The 19,860-nt window shown below is 36.2% G+C and overlaps 1 protein-coding gene across 1 annotated transcript in view; it reads left to right on the top strand.

Annotated features, from left to right (window-relative positions):
- Nucleotides 1–19,860, top strand: part of TRDN (triadin) — a 205,717-nt gene that overhangs the window by 132,905 nt on the left and 52,952 nt on the right. The window contains exons 22-26 of the mRNA XM_086632103.1: nucleotides 2,661–2,711; nucleotides 3,221–3,271; nucleotides 8,435–8,485; nucleotides 10,242–10,292; nucleotides 10,842–10,892. Coding sequence (XP_086488229.1) covers nucleotides 2,661–2,711; nucleotides 3,221–3,271; nucleotides 8,435–8,485; nucleotides 10,242–10,292; nucleotides 10,842–10,892 — 255 coding nt within the window. The remainder of the gene's footprint in view (nucleotides 1–2,660; nucleotides 2,712–3,220; nucleotides 3,272–8,434; nucleotides 8,486–10,241; nucleotides 10,293–10,841; nucleotides 10,893–19,860) is intronic.

Raw genomic sequence — 19,860 nt, forward strand, 5'->3', positions numbered from 1 at the left:
TGATAAAACAAAGCCCATAATAGTAATAATGAATATGTTGAGAAATTCTAGTCTGTTTAAGTAAAAGAAATTTCACCTTGTATATTCCTCCTTGAGAAAAAGTAGAGGCTTGTGCAGTGCCGGTATGAAAAACCTATTTATAAAGCTTATACTTATTATTTTACACACAAAATTCTCTCCACACTTACTAGGCTTGCTACAGGTCTCAGCTATGTATTCTGATGTCAATATGAGCTTAACACTGCAAATCAATATAGAGCAAGTAACACAAGGCTCTTGTCATGGGATTTGTGCTACAGGTTGTCATTTTGCCAGGTTATGGCAGACTGTCTAACAGTCCTCTAAGTTCCGTCCTACAGAATATGGTCGGTGTTTGTTTACACTTTAATTTCCAATTTCCAAGTCAGACCTGAGTCATTTTTTAAATCCTTTAGCAGCATCTGTGTCACATGCCACACCATCCTAAAGACTACTTTTTCTCCTGGAGATGGTACCTGACTCTGAAACACCTTCCCAAAAGTCTCCTTGTTTGCAGATATAACAAATGAGGTTTGTTAGAAGTCAGTTTTGTCAAGTAATGACTTAAGCTTTCAGTTCCGAATTGTTTAATGTTCTTTTTTTTTCAAAATGCATCATTGAGCTAACATCTTCTGCAACAGTTTTGGTAACTGTGTTCTTAATAATGGAGGTGCACAACAACTTTAAGTTCTTAAAGACAGACTCCTGAGAGTAAAGGGTTTATATTGTGCATTAAATGATTTGTTTTGGTAAATGTATAATAGTGTAGTATTTAGCTGTGTTAAATGTATTCTTGTAATAAACATAAAATCTTTATTTGAATTGTGAATCACCAAAAAAAAAAAAAAAGAGAGAGAAAGGTCTGTGTCTTCCACTCTTCCACTGTTTTTTTTTGTAGAGAACATTGCGCCTAACATGGAATATCTCTGGGGAATATTTTGTAACTCATGAGCACAGAAGGACAAGTTTTTCAGTCTTCTCACTGAGTTTTATTTCTTTTAGCACAGATTTCTGTCATTGACTTAATATTTAAGAATTGATGTTGACTTTTTATTAGGAATATTAGAGATACTTGGTTCCACTCTATAGGCTTCACAGACATCTGCAGTAAATTGTTGGAAAATTACTGACTGAGTCATAAACTGATGAGTACAAAATCTGAAGGTAGAAGAAGGAAAGCAGGAGTAGCTTCTGCAGCAGACGTCTGGGACATAGTAAAATGGAAAGAAACAGCTCTATTACAATAAAATCACACTTTTAACTCTGTTCAACAAGTTCCTTTCCCAAGACTCTCCTTTAAAAATTATATCATCTGAAAGTATTGCCTTTTTAAAAGCAGAGTGTAGAAAGAGAAAAATAATGAAACATTTATCCCTTGACATCTTCCCCAACAGAACAGAAATTTTAATGTCAACAATAAATAAGTTTTTCCACTTGATGGTTACTGCCACTGTAAATAAAACTTTATTATTTCTGCATTCCTTCAATTCAGATTCCCCATGAAATCAGTTTGTCTTACACAGAGCCGAATACTAAATCATGAAGAAGAAGCTGTATTGATAACATGATCAATTACTGTTGGACATATTCCATGCTTTTATAACAAAAGCAAAAATTTTTGAGTTGTATGTGCTTAAGGCAGTAAACAATTATCACTACATCTACACACTGTTACTACTGAAAGTTTCATATCTATCTGCTAACCACAACCTCCTCCTCATTAGGAGTCTTGACCTCTTCTCATATGTGAGGGTCTTCTAACAGACTTCTTTAAGATCTTCTGGCACTGAATTGCTGCCAAGTTTCTCACTAGAAAGCATTTTTTGTTTAATATTTGATGGAGAATGTTGCATTTTTTTTTTTTCCAGAAAATACTTGTAAATTAGCATTTGTCAGATAACATGTATAAAACAATGCAACTAGTAGTCAGATGGTTAAAACACTCACTTAACATGCAAGAATTCAAAATCCAAGTCTATTCTTTCTGACTAGCTTGTTTTGGGAAACGTGAAAAGCTTTGGAAACCTTGCTTTCATCAGCCCAGAATGATGATCTCACATTTTGTGTGAAACAGAATTCTTGCTTTCTATCTGGTTCAAATTATTTCTTAGGCCTTTTACAGGAGACTTGCCATTCCTCATACAGTATCCATCAAGGATGGTGTGGCCTAGCCATCTTCACTACTTGTCTGCAGGCAGGATAAAAAGAACTCTTCATCCTCCTATTTGTCTCTATTGTGTTGCTTTCTCAATTTGATACACATTTGACCCTTAGAAAAGAACAGTTTCAATAAGGAGACTCTTGGACTTACTCAGGAAGAATGGACAGGCCACAGCCAGCTCTATTTCTGGTTAAGAAAGTTGAAAAACTATCCTTATCCCACATTAAGCTGAAGTTTGCAAATTTTATGGGTTTCATAGTTAAATCTATAAAACATATTTTGTGGACTGAACTCTGAACAGGAACAGATGAATTTCATACAACTCTCCCAATCACTTCATTTTTCACTATGTCTTCCAACATACAGTTATAGTCTCTGGTATGATCTCAATGTTTCATACTCTCTTGTGTTTAAATCTCATAGTTTCACTCAGTTATGGCTTCTGTCTATCACTTTATCTGTGTGAATTTTTCTTTTACAGATCCTGGAAAAGAGAAACAATTGAAATCTCCAGTTGCTACAAAAGACAAAGGTAACACAGCAGGGCAAAATTGTATATAAACGCTAAGATCTATCTGCATCAACAAAAAAATCTTGCAACCCATTGGCCATTTTCTTTTTACAGTATAATTTAGTTATGAATTTATAAGCATAATACTATTTCAGTGAATTTATTGTAAAACTTAATTGACATTACCTGGATCAGAAGCACAAATAGAGCCTTGGCAATATGAAGCATCTGCATGAAGACTTAGAAGTACAAACTTAGAATTTAGGAACACTTGTTAACATTCATTATCAGAAACTGCAAAGTGAAATAAGTTGTGAGTTATCTTTATTCCTTCATCACACTTCAGAAAAGATTGTGGTTTCACTTTATGAGCATGCTAAAACTGTTGAAAAGCAGTTTTGTGCTACACATTTAATTGATACCATGGCTCAGTTAGAAACCGCCAATTATTCTATCAATCGTTATCCTAGAGGTATTAGATGTTAACCTTTTATCACTCTACCTTGAAGATTAATAATTTTTTTTTACAGAACATGCCAAAGAAAAGGAAGGAAATAATCCTACAGCTTTAAAAGATAAAGGTAAGAATGCACAATAGAATATAAAACTTGTTGAAAACCACACAAAGTAGAATGAAGATATTAATTTTAAAATAATCTTTATAAATCTTTCCCATTCTTCACCAATCTTCACCAATCAATATTTAATTGGTTAAAATATTCTACAAGATTTATAGCATGGAAAAAAAGGAGGGAAAAGGACATAACAGAATAGAATATGGTGAGCTAATTAATGTTTAGAAGTCTCAAAATTAATTTAGTAAATATCACAAAACCACTCAGTAATTGTTAAGAACTTTTGCAAGAGCTTCCTCTTCTGAACAGTGCAATGTGTTTAATAGGAGCCAGTTAGCAAAGTCTGAACTGAATGCTTGCGTAAATCTATGGACATAATAGGAATAAAGTAAAGTTTATGAGCATATGAGTGGGTAATGTGTTTTCTGGACTCTGTAAGAGCTATAGTTAAAAACCTGTAGCTTCATCCAGTCAACCACCTGCAACATGACAGTTGGTGTGAATCTTTCTTTTATTCAATATTTTTTATCAAATAGTTTCCATGTCTTTTTTAATTTGGTCAGAGTAGATGGTTAGTCAGCTGAATTTCCTTTAATCCATTATTTTGCTGGGTGCTTTTTACCCATCTTATTGCTTCTTATCTAGAGATAGCTGTATTTGAAAGGAGAAGTGATTTATGGATAAGTCTTACTTGACATGTTCTTTAGGTTCCTCAGGATAAAAGGATCTACCATATAGATAGACATATTAATATTTACTCTAAATTACAGTCATATGCTATTTCAAACAAAGAACTGAATGAAGAGTTTAGTTTAAGCATTATGGAAAGATGAAAAAAAATCTAAAACAAAAGGAGTAGTCTTATTGCTAGACATATTTTCAAAATCCTGGAAACCATTCACTCACTGTTGTTTAATTTGATTATCACTAATTAAGCACTTATTTATACAAAAATTAAAATTAATTTATAATAATCTGCAAATCCTGTGGTTCACATATGGTTCTTCTATGTATATTCTACTCCTAATGTACACATGCCCCATTCACATGAGCTTAACTATCTGGACCAGAACTGTATATCCAAACTCTCCTGGGGTCCCATGGCCCTCTCCTCAGACTGCTTATAATCTGTTGTTTCCTGATGGGAGAAGAGGCACTTGAGTGACAGCTCTGCACCCTCCTCCTTTGCACGGAGCAGGTACACTCAGCCTGCTGCATCTTTCAAAGTATTACTGGAAAGAGGAGACAAAGAAAGAGAGAGGACACCCAAAACATTTTTCCATTTTGTCAAGAGTTTCTTTAGAACCAATGAAAATGGGTTTGTCAGCCCTGAACAAGCTTCTGTAACCTGTCCTTCACTGAGTGCTGCCATGGTGCTGCTTTTAATCTCCTGGGATCATGCTCAATAGGTCAGCTACTTCAATCTCTTATTAACAGGTCCTTCTAACATGACAGAGAAGGTTAGACCTTCTCCACTCAGCCTTCAGAAAGGAATAGGCAGGAATTTATTTTAAACATCACGTACAGGCCATGTTATATCAGATTTCCTGCGTTTTAGAAAACGAGGCCAAAATCTCTGTAAAAATTCCAGCATTTTACTCAAAGCATTACCAACTAGAGCTTCACACCACTTTCTTTACTCCATGTAATACAGTTATGTACACCTGATGCATTACTGCTGCTAACAGCAAGATCTCGACCTTCTGCTCGATGCTGAAAACAGCTGTAAATGCAGCTCAGGCTGCTGAGCCACTGCAGCAACATTGATAGCCAGCCCAGCCAAGCCTGCCTCCCCAGATCCTGAGAACACTTGCTGATGCAGCCATTGCTATTTCCAATATCAAGCATCAAACTTTCACAGTTCAGTGCCTGTGTCTAAAAATGCAGGTGCTGATTATCGAGCTGAATAGCTCAGTTTAAAATATATTGGCAGCAAAGACTCTATAGGAAGAACACATAAAACTGTGTGGAAGAAACCCTTTGAAATCTCGGTGTCTTTCTGGGATATGTGCTTTCCCTATTGCATTCTGGATTACTTTTCTACATAAATATATATTTAGCACTATAAATCCCTCATTTCAGTCACCATATTGCCCACACTATATAGCCCATTAATTAATCAAAGTCTTATTTGCATGCCACTCTTTCTCCTCTCCATCACCTCTTCAAGCTTCCTCAGTTGGCCTCTGTAAAGGTTGACCAGGTTACTGGGGCCTTCTTTTCACTCTTTGCAACTTGATGTCTTATAATCTGTTTCTTGAAGTGGGTGTTTCTGGCAAATAAAAATATATTGAAGGACACAGGGACGTGAGCATTTTTAAGACATGCTAATTATGTCTCTTGGGAGTTTGTTACTATTCATGTAAAACTAAATAAAAGAACATTCTAGATGAGGTGTTAAATACTTGTAATGATTAATGTTTGCCTGGCACCTTATGCTATAAAAAAGGCATCATCATACCTCATTTTGTTTGAAGAGTGGGCTAAGTTTCAATGAACAAGGATGATGTCCAGACCAAAAACCTTATCATAAAGCAGGTTATTGTTCATAAACTGATGCATAGTGGTTTTATTTAAAGAAGAGAAAGGAAAAATAAATCCCTGAATTTTGAATTATCACTGGGATTCTCTATAGATCACAACCTTACAATGTAACCTTATCTATTTTATGAGGTGAATAAAATGTCTGCAATCTTAGAGTCTAATTTTACTAGCAGTAATTAAGGAGAACACTGGAAGAATATACTTTGCATTATCTTGTGATAAAGGACATCTCATCTCAAGACTCCTTCTGAATTTATAACTAGCTTCTCAAGTTTTTCCTGAAATAAAGAAGAGTAAAGAAGCCCACTTACAATAATGAATATAAAAGCTGGTTTTCTGTTGACATAAGCATAGTAAAATAACGTGAGGTAACTGAAACTAAGGTATAATTTGCCATGTGTTTTTTTGGTAAATATCTTACCTAGTTATTCAGATTAGAAGCTCATTCATCCAAGTTCTCTAACAGTGGCACTAAAAGCTCATGATATATCAAATATAACTCCTTACTGAATTTTTGTAAGAAATTCACCAGAATTACACCATGCTGAGTTATTAAAGTGACAGCATTTGTGCTATATAGATAATGTAAGTTCACTCTTACCCTGTGTTCCATGATTTGTTTTCCAAACAAATGCTCTTGTTTCCCTCTTATTTGCTTTTGCAGTTTTGGGTTATCTTTGTATCTTTTCTTATGTCAGTTATGTGTGGATAATAAGCCTATTTATTTTTATGCACAGATTGGTAGGGGAAATAAGTCAGTATTGTGTATTTCTTTCTTGCCATATCCATAATAGCATATTGTCATTAAACAAACAAATGTGCTTATTTGTGCTTGCTATGCAATGCTTATGCTTCCTTTAAAATAAAAGTAAAATGAAATAGCATCTTACCTGTGGCATTTTTTATCGTGACTTATAACACACATTTTTTTTTCTTTAAAGTAGAAAGTTATGTTGTGAGACTCAATCACTGTTCAGTTAATATTTTCTCCTATTCTCATCTATTTATTGGTTGTTATCATTTGCATGAGAACTAGATCTTTATCCTGAAGAGTTCACATGCTGCTGCTGCTACATCTTTCTATAACATTTTCCTAACCTGACCCAGCGTCACCCCTGGAGTAAGATGCAGGGGGGAAGCAGCAAGATGGATGTTGTCTTTAAGCCAGCTTTATGCATTTCCCTTTCTGGGACCAGCAGAAGAGCAGAAGTTCAAAAATTCTTCAGTGAGTCCCTGTTTAAACCCCTGAAGACGAAAATCTGCTCCGTGGAAACAGGACTAGTGATCTCAGTAGCCTTGGCTCAGAGGGTGGGGAAGCTGGCACACAGCGGAAAGTGTCCTGCACTGATAGCTGCATTCAAAAGCTGTTAGAGTCAAAAGTGCTGAAACTGCTTTAGGAGCTAGTAATTGCAGGAAGTCTCAAGGAGACCTGCTATACAGGTGATAATAAAAACCTCATGAGCATATAGTGCCAGATCCACAAGGCCAAAGGCAATGGTTTCTGCCTGTGGCTGTAACAGTCACTGCTGATCTCTGAGATCACAAATGTGCACAAAGAGTAAAATGGTCAAGTTGGGTAGCTGTTGTCACAAGGCTTCCTATATAGTCAACACAGAGTCTTCTTCAGAGGGTTTCAGTCTTCTCACTGGAAGTTTTCTCTCAACCCCCTGAAGGAGTCCACCTGCTGCTGTGAAGACCAGGCTCCTAATTTAAGTACCTATCTCTGAATGGTGTGATTTCTCCAACAGCTTCAGCCACCCTCAAAGTGAACTTTTTCTGTTACAACTCATGCTTAAAGCCAGATGGATAAGTGGGATTGCTTCCTGGTACCATGGCAGCCAGAAGGACGATCAGAGTTAAACTCATTTTGGAAAGGAACTTCTTTTAGCTTTATCTGTTACACAGAAGGTTTGGTTAGCTTTCACTTGGAATAAATGGTATGTTTTTTCTAGATGCTTAAGTGCTATATCCTGTCAGATGGAGGGCAATTGGGTCTACTCAGCATCCTGCAAGCTGTGATATTCTCTCACTCAAACCACAAACATTCATAAACCTATGAAATTATTTCCTCACTTTGGAAAAAACAATTTCCTCATAATATTCCCTGGCACATGCACTTAAGAGGTCAAGGGGCTACTACTTAAAAATACATAAATAAATAAATAAATTACTCATTTATACAACATAATGTATGTTCTTCCTGTGCTTGCTGACCCTGAATGCATGCTCCCTGAAGGACTGAAGGAAAAAAATTAGGCTTCAGCCCATCACAGAAAACAGAAAAATCTTATCCATCTTCACGACGTTTTGGGTAAAGCCCTAATAATTTCTAATCCCGTGTCATTTTTCGCATTTTCCCCTTTTCTTTTCCAATTTCTCCCTTCTGTGAGATCTCTACAGACAGAGTGATCTATAGTAACTTCTACTCTTGCATTTGCTCCTAACATTATTGCTCCTTAAGAAATATAAGGTGGTCACTAGAGAGGATGTAAAGACAGGTCAAGGTAGCATCAATTTATGTTCACAATTTTAGTCTTAATTTTTAAACATTTCGTAGTTTTTCTTTTAAGTGTAGAACGGCAACCCTATCTTCTAAATCTCAAAAACTTAATTATCTCCCTACAGATTCTCTGAAAGGAAAAAATCCCAAGAATCCAGAGGGGTCAAAGGAAAAAGGTAAGTGAAGAAGTTAAGAAATTCAGAACTGAATATCAGAACAGCTATTCAATGCTAGAAACAGCTTTTGAGTAGGAATATATGAGGATGAAAAACCAAACCCATCCTGGTTTATGCTCAGATTATTTTATCCGTGATATATTTTTTAACAACATTTGTGCTGTACAGATCCCCAGCAGGATCCCTGGTAACTACCTGGACTTCTTTTAAATGCAGAGATTTTAATTTGCATCCTGGGGGAATATGAAAATGTATTTTTACACCACCTTTAGATTTTAGTCTGTCAAAAACAAGTTGTCTAAATCCCATAGTGGAGAAATTCCTGCTGGGAACTAGACTGAATCTGGTCCATGTGGCTATGGCTCAAGAATGTGGTTGACTGCGAAAGAGCCTGGCTGAGGCTACTGACAGATAGGGGTGTTTGAAGGTGACTGATACAAGTCAGGGGTTTTTCCTAATTTGCTGGCAACATGGACACATACATATCTAATCTTTTCAGGTACAGGAGGTTGGCCTGCTAGCTGTGCACACAGAGGTCAGAGATTGATAGTGTCTATTTGGAGAAAACTCTGTTTGTTGCAATGTGACGTGTATTGAACATTACTACAAAGAATTAAAGGATTCACTTTCTGGAGAGTACTGAAACAGCTCAAAAAATTTAAGGGAAACAGCAAAGGCTAGCAGAACTGTGCGTGGTTCCTGATCTATAAAGGCGTATGTGAGGTACAAATTGTGACAAAGTCCCGTTTTTTTTTTGGATGCTGGAGATATTCAATGCAGTCCAAACTATGGCTGGCATAGTGCAGAGTACTGAAGAGACATACAGCAAAATGATGCACTTCTGGGAGGAATGTGTTATTCCTTATGAAAAATCTGAGGAATGAAGCCAGGGCACCACTTGAGGCTCAGGATTCTCCTCTTTTTCGCTATTGTCAATCCATGCGTCTCACCTGGGCATCGCAATAAGATCACAGCTGGATTTTATTTTGTCCTTGAGTTCTGTCTTGTCGGACAGAAGAAGGAAAGAAGTAGCATATCAATGTTTTTCCTCATCTCCTTTAATACCTTTCCTATACTGCATTAAAATTAAAGGTATAAAAAATTAAAGATACATTGTGACATAAAATACATGAATGTACATTTGAAGGATGAGCTCTGCTCTTACTTTATACCCAGCTTGCCTATGATTTTAAAAGGCTATATATATGCTGGAAGTTAAATCTTTTTCACAAGCAATACCCATATGGCCTCTTAGATATTAAAAGAATAATGGTTTCTTGAATGAGTGGTCCTTTTGTCGCTCCTGAATAAAGAAAACTCCCACTTACCTTCATCAGCAGCCTCTGGCTTTAAAGACCAGTATTCCTGGTATTTTAATTGTGTCAGAGTGAATTAATTTTTTATTTGGGTTCAGCAAAAGAAGAATCCACTGATGCCAACTGCTCTATAGAGTTGCTTTCCTCTTTGTAAGTTATTATTCTTCATTGCCTACTTGAGAGACAGCTTAACAGTTTTCTCAAAAGGTGAAGAAATTAATGATGTATTGAAGGCTTATTATTTTGCATGTCCAAGTTTAAAAGGATAAATGAATGACCTCATTGTTTTGTCCCGTTCTTTATTTCCGTACTATTCAACTCATTTAATTATCACATCTTTTTTTCTCTCTGCATATCAAATTGTTTGACTTGCTTTCTTTTCAAGTGTCATTTTATTTCCCTAACTCGACTTGTGATAAATGTTAAATGTTTCTTTCTAGAGACGGGTAAAAGAAAAGATGTGAAGCCTCCAGCAGCCTTAAAGGAAAAGGGTAATGTCTTATCATTATATGGTTGGGAAATAACCAGTCGTCCTCATGAAAAGGTCTGCTGGTATCTCAGCTCAGTTTCAATATATTTTGAATTACAGGCTTTTGGTGAAAAGGAACTAGACCTAGGTCTTCTCACTTAATAGAACTGATATATTGAAAGGACCAGTATCTGATATATCTCAGAAATAATAAAATCATAACCTTTATTGCAGTGTTCTTTAACCGCTGTCTGACAATATTGCAGTGGGAATGCTGGTCTGTTCTGAGTGAATTAGTAACAGAATTCACATAGTAGGCCGAAATGATAAGCTGCACAGAAATGAGCGCGTGATTTGAACTGCAGAAACTTTGCAAACTAATTTAGTGGGAATTATTTTTGGTTTGCTTTCAAATCTTAAGTCTTTTACTGAAGTAAACAGAAATTCTAACTCTTAACACTTGATCTCTTGCACATTTTGTTGATCTGGTGTTATGCGTGTTTGTTGGGCACAATGTATACCTATATTACTAACTTTCTCCTTCCTTTTTTGTGTTTGATATCTTTTCCAGACTCTTCAAAAGGAAAAGAAATGAAGGCCCCAACTATGACTAAGGAAAAAGGTAACGATCCTAAGTTGAGCTGAGGCTTATTGTAAGATTCAATCAAGAAAATAAATCCGTTGTGCAAGTGTTCTCAAACAAAATCCTACTTTCTTCACTTAGCCATCCATAAATATCCTTGAATGGCATCCTTTTCTGCCGGACATTCTTTTTACCCGGCTGATAAATGAGAGATACATATGGGGCTATGCAAGCAAGTTGTAGCAGTGGTACTTTATAGACCCCAAAGTTATGAGAACTCATTTTCTTCTTTCTAAATTTTATCTCATTCTTTCTATTTACATTTGTCATTTCAGATTGCATTTTACTTTTCTTCAATAGCACGTTATTTGATTGTGCTTTACTTTCTTTTCTTTCAGTGAAATATCAGCACTAGCCATTAAATAAAAATCAATTACAATTTATAGTACCTCTTAAATGCTAGGCATTTTTAGGCTCTGATAAAACTGTAATTATAATTAACCAATTACTTTCAGGTTTATTTATTCATATCAACTAAATTCAAACAAAACTTAGTTTTACTTTGACACTATTTGCATACTGATTAAATACTACTTGCTCATTAGAAAGCAGTCTCTCAGGTTAAATGTGTAAATAATTTAAAATGGATAAAAATGTGTAATAACTTGCTAGCTAATAACAGTCTTTTGAGCCATGGGAATACAGTAGTTAATCTTAAAATCTTCCAGTCAGTTTTGAAAACTACTTCAGATAATTGAATAATATTACTTCCTATATTTAGATTTTCCCTAACGATCACTAGAAATAATGAGGCAATATTTTCTCTGATGAAGTTGTGAAAAATAACATTTTCAAGTTTTTAAGTGTAGTTATTTCACATGGTGTATGTAGGTAGTATATAGCAGAATAGTAGAAATCAACTATTACTTTGCATAGTTGTATCATTCTGAAGCAAAGTGAAGTCTTAAACACTACAAAAGGAACTAGGGCTTAAATAATCTGAAACTCTCTGAAGTAGTCAAAGTAGACAAACCTGGATTGTCAGGCCAAGGTCAAGGATATTAGAAAAATAAGAATACGTTATTGTACCATTTCTTTTAGTTTACTTTAGTAGACAGGGAGTGCTGAAGTGCAAGGAATTTTTTTGTATATTGATCATTGGTTTAATACAACTTGGCTTTTTCATTTTGAGCTTCAGGCAAGCAAAGCCTATGACCTTCCTGCTAGGTTCTTGCAAACATATCTGTGAAACACAGGTAGCTTAATGAAGAGTTACACATTGATTAGGTTCTTACATATTTGACTATTGAGCTTCCCATTGAGTTTCTTATCTAATTTTTGCCTTCAGTTCTCCATAAATATTTCCAGTTTGGAGACTGATTTATTTACATTTAAGTGATAATAAAAGTAAAATACTATTTCTTACAAAAGATCAAATATTATAAAACAGCAATACATATCTGTAAGAGTTTTTAGCTGCACTGCTAATGAATTAGCTTCAGTGAAGTGTCAAACACCCACCCAAATATACCAAAAAATAGTTATTTAAAAAGGACTTAATTAACTCAGTTTGATCAGCCAGTGAAACAACCAGTGAATAACACCTTTCGAATTCCAAAACTTAGTTCTTTCAAGAAAGGACACGTTTAAATAAACATTGTAGTATTTCACTGGCTGCAGATAAAGCTGTTCATGTTCAGTGTCTTTGAGAATGAAACTCAGTACCCAGAAGTGATTAACTCCACTATCTCTTGTTTTATAAAATTAAGTCTTCTTCGCATAGCAGTTGATAGGACACATGCAAGACTTTCCTTATACTATAGCAATAGAAAATATGAGCTAAGTTCCCAGTAAACTTTCATATCACACAGAATTTTTCCACATGAACTAACTTTTTAACCTAAAGATTAAAACACTGCAAGAGATGTAAAAGGTTTTGATTTGTGTCATCTTACAATCTTATAGTTTCCTGCTTGTCAAAACACAAGAACCAAGACCTGAATGTTTAGTGCAGAGTATGCTGAGTTTAACTCCACTGCAGTACAAGGTCACTTTAGATACACCTGTGATTATTCTGATAAAGAACAATGGCTTGGATGAAGTCTGAGTTAGAACTGATTGTTTTTGTTAGCAATAGCGGGATATTTGGATGAGCAATGCCATAATTTAGTGGGGACTAATAGTGCCAAGTCTGCACAGCCTTTACCAGCTTCCCAGGTGAGATGGGAAACTCACTTCAGTTTTTCCTAGTGGTTTGTATATAGCCTTGAATGTCACCTCTGGATGTACTCGATTCCTTGCACAGCTCACTGAGAGCAGCTAACATCTCACAGCAGTGAGAGCATTTCTCTTTGACTCTAGCTGGCTCTATAAGAACTTAAAATATTTGGATTAGACGCTGTCAGACGCATGATCAGTCCAAGTACCTTCTTCTTAAGTCTTGTGTGTCTTAGTTAGGTCTGTAAAGTGGCTGTTCTGAGCAGGACCGCAGATCCTTTAAGGCCCCTGGAGCAAGACTGCAAGAAAAGTGCAACCTGAGTGGGAAGTTCTCAGGCTGTATACATCTGTAGAGTGACGCCACCTTAGTGTCTGCAATAGGATTCAGTCATTTTCTAGTCACCAAAGTTCATGACACAACAAATCTTATACAAGGTGACTTTGAAGACAGTTCAGCTCAGCAGCTGCAGGTTTCTAAAAGTTGTTTCTGTCCTTTCAGTTCCATGTGACAGATCTTCACAAGCCGTTTCTTAGCTGTTGGGATTCATATGAATGCAGTACTTCCAAAAGCAAATACAACTAACTCGGTGACACTGAATATGTATGACAAGACATTGACATTTTGTCAGAAGAGTGTGACCCCATTACATAAAGTGGCTTTAAGCATCCATGTGGGACGCTGTGCTTCACTAAACCTCTCTTTCTTAACAATGATAAGTGACATGTCGCATAGATCAGGCAGACAGTTTGAGAAAAGCCTCTCTAGGGAAAAGTGTTCCAGAAATTTTGTGGCCGTTGTCCTGTAAAGAAGTGCAAACAGCAGGTCACCTTTATGAGCACTGTTACTTTATTTAGCCAACTGAGAGTACACAGAGACCTTCTTCAGTGGACATCTCCATTTAAACTATCCAACCAAAAAACACCTTGAGAAACAGCAATGATTTGATCAGCACTTGCCACTTCACAGAAATCTGTCAAATCCAGTGTAAATTCCATTAATAAAAGTAGCCACAGTGTAAACCCTTTGCTAAGGTAAACACATTTTTGAAATGTGAAAGTCGAATTCATAAAAGCTGGATATAGAATTGCAATAGAAAATTCTGAGTGATAGAGAACCTAAATGTAATGTAGATATATTAGACACATAAAAATTGCAATATCAGCCAGTTCAAATGGTCCATCCATCACAGAACATCATTGCTGAACATTGCCAATAAAAAATACTTCAAGAAAACAACAGAGCTTTAAAAGTCAAACAGTGAGATAATGATAGATATATAAATACCAAGACCGAGTCATAGTGGGAGGTATAAAATTCCCATTGTGAGTGAGCACTTCTCTGTAAAAGATCTTCAATAGACGTTAGAAAATAAGAGAAAAAGCACAGAAATAACATACATAATACGCATATTATTTTATAAAAAGAAGGAGATAAAATTTTAGTTCCAAAATGCAGCTTACATAAATTCAAGATGAGGCATATTTTATGGCAAACTATGAAGTGTATTGTTGCCCTTATAGTTTGATACTTGATTTTTTTATTATTTTTTTTTAAGGAAAATATTCAAGCTGAGTAACTAGTATCTGCATATATATGTAGAAATATACATTCAGTAGTCAAAACAGGTTTGTAAATGAAAGTATGTCTACTGAAATTTTAGGTATTTCTTGGAGATAAAGACTGCTACATACTAGGACTCTCAGATCTCCATAGTAGCACTCTGAAAAGTCCTCTGAACGTATGTCTACAGCTTTTTATTTATACATGTTTATGCAAAAAAAAAAAAATCTGTTGTATAATATTATTTTTTCACATAATATTTGAGATCATAAACCAGGTCTCTCTTACTGGGTCAATGTGTTTCTCAACAGTTGAGAGAACCAGTCTCCCTCTAGTTTATTGCCGTTTTATGGCCCTATTGCACTCTTTCTGCACAGATCCAGAAAAACTGTACCTCTGCAAAAATGCTTTGTACGTTGTGCACTCTCTGTGAAAAGCGAGATGGACAGAGAGAGATTTGCACCCTCTGATGCAACAGAGAGATCTGGGTAACTCCGCCTCACTCCTTGGCCTTTTGTGATATTTTCAAACAGAGATTTGTGGCTATCTTTGGGAGTGTGCTTGAATTAATCCTCATATGTGTTAGATACCAAGTTTCAAGGACTCATACAGGTATGGGAGAAGTCAGACTTATGCCAGTCGTCAGTATTTCCTTAGTTATCGATGAGAGGCTGGACCAGACTCCACATACAGTAAAAAGTGTCTTGCTCAGGAACATATCCACTCTCTTACCACCTCTACCCAGTGACTATACAGGTCTCCTGATAATCCATACAGTGTGAATCCTGATAATCTGAAGCAGAGTTTACACACTTCTGTTGCTTTCATTCTAGACAATATGCTTGTGTATTCTCATTAAAACATTGCCGGTAATAAAAGCACTGTGAACTTTTAAGGGGTTATCTAGTGAATTAAATTTTTCTTGGTAGGTCTGACAGCTGTGTCTTACAAATTAGGACAAAAGAGATATTCAGGTTATGCAGGGGAGTTTGACTGCAACGTCTTCCTTGCCTATTAATAATAAAAAGTATGAAGATAATTGAATAAGAAGTTGTTTCTCCAAACCTGTTCATTAAAACCTGGACAAGATGAGGAAAAGGGCAGAAAAGGTGTTTCGTGCTACTGATTGAGAATCATTCTAAACACAGATACTCCAACCAATTTAAAGGTTAAATTCTCCTCTTCATTGCCCACTGTACTGGTTCTTTTAACTGTGGTTTCTTGAGATGATTAAAATTTCTCTTGACATGGATAAGAGAAATTCTGAACTCAAAAAGACTGGATGAGAGAGATAAAATATCTGTTAGGAAGACCTGAGAGAGAAATATAACTTTTTATGGTTCTCAAATATTTTAAAACGGTACCTTCTTCTCAAGCTATGAACAGATGGACAATGTATGGGGACATGGGCCAACAGTACCAACTTAGCGAATGCCGGCTGCTTTGCTGTAGCTGCCTACATGAGGTGGTTTTCACTTCAGCGTAACAGCATGCATATGAACAGTTATCATAGAGTACCTGATGCGGGGAATAAGCCTGCATTTGATCTTGTTTTTACCACAGTTTACATGCCTATAACCAAAAGAAATGTAAGAACTTAGTTAAAATTTCCACCAACTTCAGACAAATCAGTTAGTGTCTGCCTCAAAATGTGTCAAGGTAAACATAGTATTTCAAATTACTCCAGGGTTATTCAGAGATTTAAAAATCAATCAGAAAATAGGTGAAATCACAATTAAAATCAAAACAAAAACAAGTGTCACATGAAAGAGATCCGTCCTGCATGGTTTCTGCAAAAGAAAATCATGTCTTAGTAATAAGTGTTTTGAACATCTTAATAAGGTAATAAGCATGGCCTTTATGGGATGGCTTAAATAAGCCATTGGAAAGTTCCAGTACAGCAATTACTGCAGAAACTAAATAAGTGCTGCCTAAGAGGCATAGTGTTGAAGGAAATTAGTACCTGATTAGGAAATAGAGAGCAATTGATTCATTTTCATCTTGCAACCCTTTTACAGAATAATTGTTTATGATTCCATGTCCGGACCCAAATTATATCCCTTAATTAACAGGAAAAGATAGAAATAATAATGTAATGAAATTTTCAGATGACATCAAATTAGTTAAAGAATTCAGGATCAGAAGGGGCTATGGTACACTGAATTTACAAGGTGAATGGACAGCATAACGGCAAAGAGAATTTTGTGTCGCGAAAGGGGGGGAAAGTATAAAAGAAGAATTTATCTCTGAATTTACTACATAAATTCAAGAAAGGACCTAAGTATTACTACAGAAAAATTAGTGAAGAACTTTCTTCTGTACACAGATGCATTAGGAAAAATTCGTATGGTATTTTAAGGCTATTGCATAAAGCAGAGATGCATCTTGTCTGGAGTGTTGAGTACAAAACTCTTTATATGACAATGGGTCACTGACGTAGGACTAGGAAAGAGCAACAAAAGTCTTGTAGAAGGAGAAACAGGAATGATTCAGATTACCTTTGAGATTAATTAGTATGATCATGATAAGTTTGAAAATTACAACTCTAAGTCAAGGACTCTTCAAAAACACCACAGAGGAAGCGGATATTTATCTGGAAATCCAGTTTTCATAGCCCAGATTTTCATAATTAATTATTGTAAATTTAGAAGGGAAGTTAAATTTCATGCCTCAGGATGGAAACCTATTGCTTGTTACAAGAAGCTTAACAGCAGACTTTGTAGAAGAAATAACTTCTTTGACACTATTCATCTAAGTATCTGATCCTGCCTACTACTGGGTTATAAGGCTACAGGGAACAGGTTATTGTTGAGTAGGAAATGGTGTTTTCAAGATTTTTTTTATGTTTTCAAGATATTTTCAAGATTTCAGAAATGTTTCTGTTTGCTGAACAGCTCAGGAAAAAGTCCCTCAGAACCATCACTATCTATGGGATTAAAGGATGCTGGTGATCTACATTCAAGTTTCTGATACAAGTTGAAACCAGTACAATCATACTGAATCTTAATTATTTTTTTCTCTCCTCGAAAATACTTATTACATGGCCACACTTTTTGGATCTTTCCACCACTGGAAAGATTTGTCTTTATTTCTCATCCCACTGAAAAATTTTTGAACAAGGTCTGCTGGGAGTCCATTTCATGATATTTTTCCCATTCCCAAACCATAAAAGATGGTGGTGCTCACAGTTGTCAGTCTGGATTCATGATCCCTGAAAATGAGATGTGTATCCTTGATAAACATATTTTGCTCTGGATCATGCCTGTATTAACTGGAAATATATGACTGGATTGGATAGGTCTAGGAAAGAAAGACAGGTGGCTAACTGAAGTCACTGTGATTTAAACCTGCTAATATAGTCCTATTTGAACAGGTTTATAGGTACAAATTCCTAATTTAAGAACAAGATGATACCTCTCATCAATATAGTGGAAAAAAAGAAGTTGGCTTAAGAATTTGTTCTTTCTCTAAATAATCAAAGTAAAAAAGAACAAAGCCAAGAGCATCTCTCATATCTGAGCATCACAGTTTCTAGTTGTTCATTCTACATTATTTCATGTCCTTCCCTGCCCAGCTACAATATATTACTCACAATTTTTCTCAGCAGGTAATCTGGCTTTTTATCAGTTGCAGATCACATTCCTTGGCTAATCTGTCTATCTTTTTCCTGCATTTCAGTTACAAACATGTTTCTTAACTTCTGAAAGAGCAATGTAAATGATGGCGTTTGTGCTCTTTCTCATTTGTTCCTTGTCATTTTGAGTTTGGATAATAGGATTTGATCAGAGCAATGCTATTGGCAACAGTAGTCAGAAGGCAATCTCTTCTGTCTCTTAAGATTTGTTGAGTATTTACAGTACATTCCATGTGAGAAATCGTGACCAAGGTGAAAATTTAAACCGAAGTCACAACAGCATATAGTAGCATAATAACAGAAATCAGCTAGTTGTGAGCGCAGTGGCAGGCACGGATGGCCCTTGCTCTGTGCTTGCCTTGGGACCAGAAGCCTGGTGAGCCACAACCCATAAGCTGGCAGGGCAGAAGTCAGGAGGAGCCCAGAAGTGCACTGCATGTTCCTTTGTAAGCCATACCCAGAGTCTCAGAGTCTTGAGACTGGGTATTTCTGCTGATTGGGAAATCCCTCCAACACACTTCAAGGGGCAATGTAAGCATGCCTGCCAAAAGCCACTGAGGCTTCTTTAGCAGATTATGGGGAAAACAAAACAAAACAAAACAAAACAAAACAAACCATAATATATATGTGCTGTAATGACAGTTTTGTGAAAGGCATGCTTCACAGCTTTTACATGCACATCACCTGGGAAAGCAAGGTGATTGCAAAGAGGACCAGACCCTGGAAACCTTGTGCCTGGTTTTCACTAGTTCTAGGTATGAAACCTTTTTTCCACTGCTAAGTACATTCCTGAGATACTAAAAATGTATTTTACTCTCAAAGGAGAGAAAGTGGTAGAAACCTTGAAAAATCTTTGAAATCAGAATCCTCTTTTGCTTCAGACCATTGATAGACAACATTTCAGTAATTTCAGGTTTAACCTTTTCCTTTTTGATCTGTTTTATCCAAATGTACTAAGAGTTTGAAATAAAAGGACTTTTCATTTTAAGAACACTAAAGAGGCAGAGATAGGCACCTGAACCCAAAATGCAAACACCTGAGGCTGCGTCTGCTCCCTCCTTTGCCCTGATGACCCTTGATTTCTGTCCTGCAGCAGGGCATGTTCTCCAAAGGCAAGGCAGAGCTCTGCTTCTGCTTCTTTCCTTTCCAGTTCCAGTGCCACATCAGGTTCTTTCATACCAGCAGCCTGGTGCCAACCACTCTTTTCTAGGGACTAAGGGCTCTGAATTTTAATTCCTCTGTCATCTTTTGCCAGCGAATGATATCCTAAAGGCAGAGGCTTACTACCACGAATTCTAGGAGAAGTGTTTCAAAATAAAGTGACCTTTGTAACTACATTTTTAGAAGGTTCAGTCCTATAAATGTAGGCTGGGGAATGGGTAGTGCATGGGTTTCAAATGGACTTAGGTATGAGCTTAGCTCAGCTCCATCAGGATTGCAGCACTCATCTGCAAAGGCAGGTAACCCTCCCATTTGAGACATCTCAGTCCTTTTAGTAAAATTTTGATATGTTTTCACAGTACCCGTTGCAGATAAATTCCATGTTTTATTGGAATGCCAGGCTGAGCTTTTGGGGGACTCTTATTCTATCAGCA

The sequence above is a fragment of the Tauraco erythrolophus genome, chromosome 2 (genome assembly GCF_009769465.1).
Source record: "Tauraco erythrolophus isolate bTauEry1 chromosome 2, bTauEry1.pri, whole genome shotgun sequence".
NCBI lineage: Eukaryota > Metazoa > Chordata > Aves > Musophagiformes > Musophagidae > Tauraco > Tauraco erythrolophus.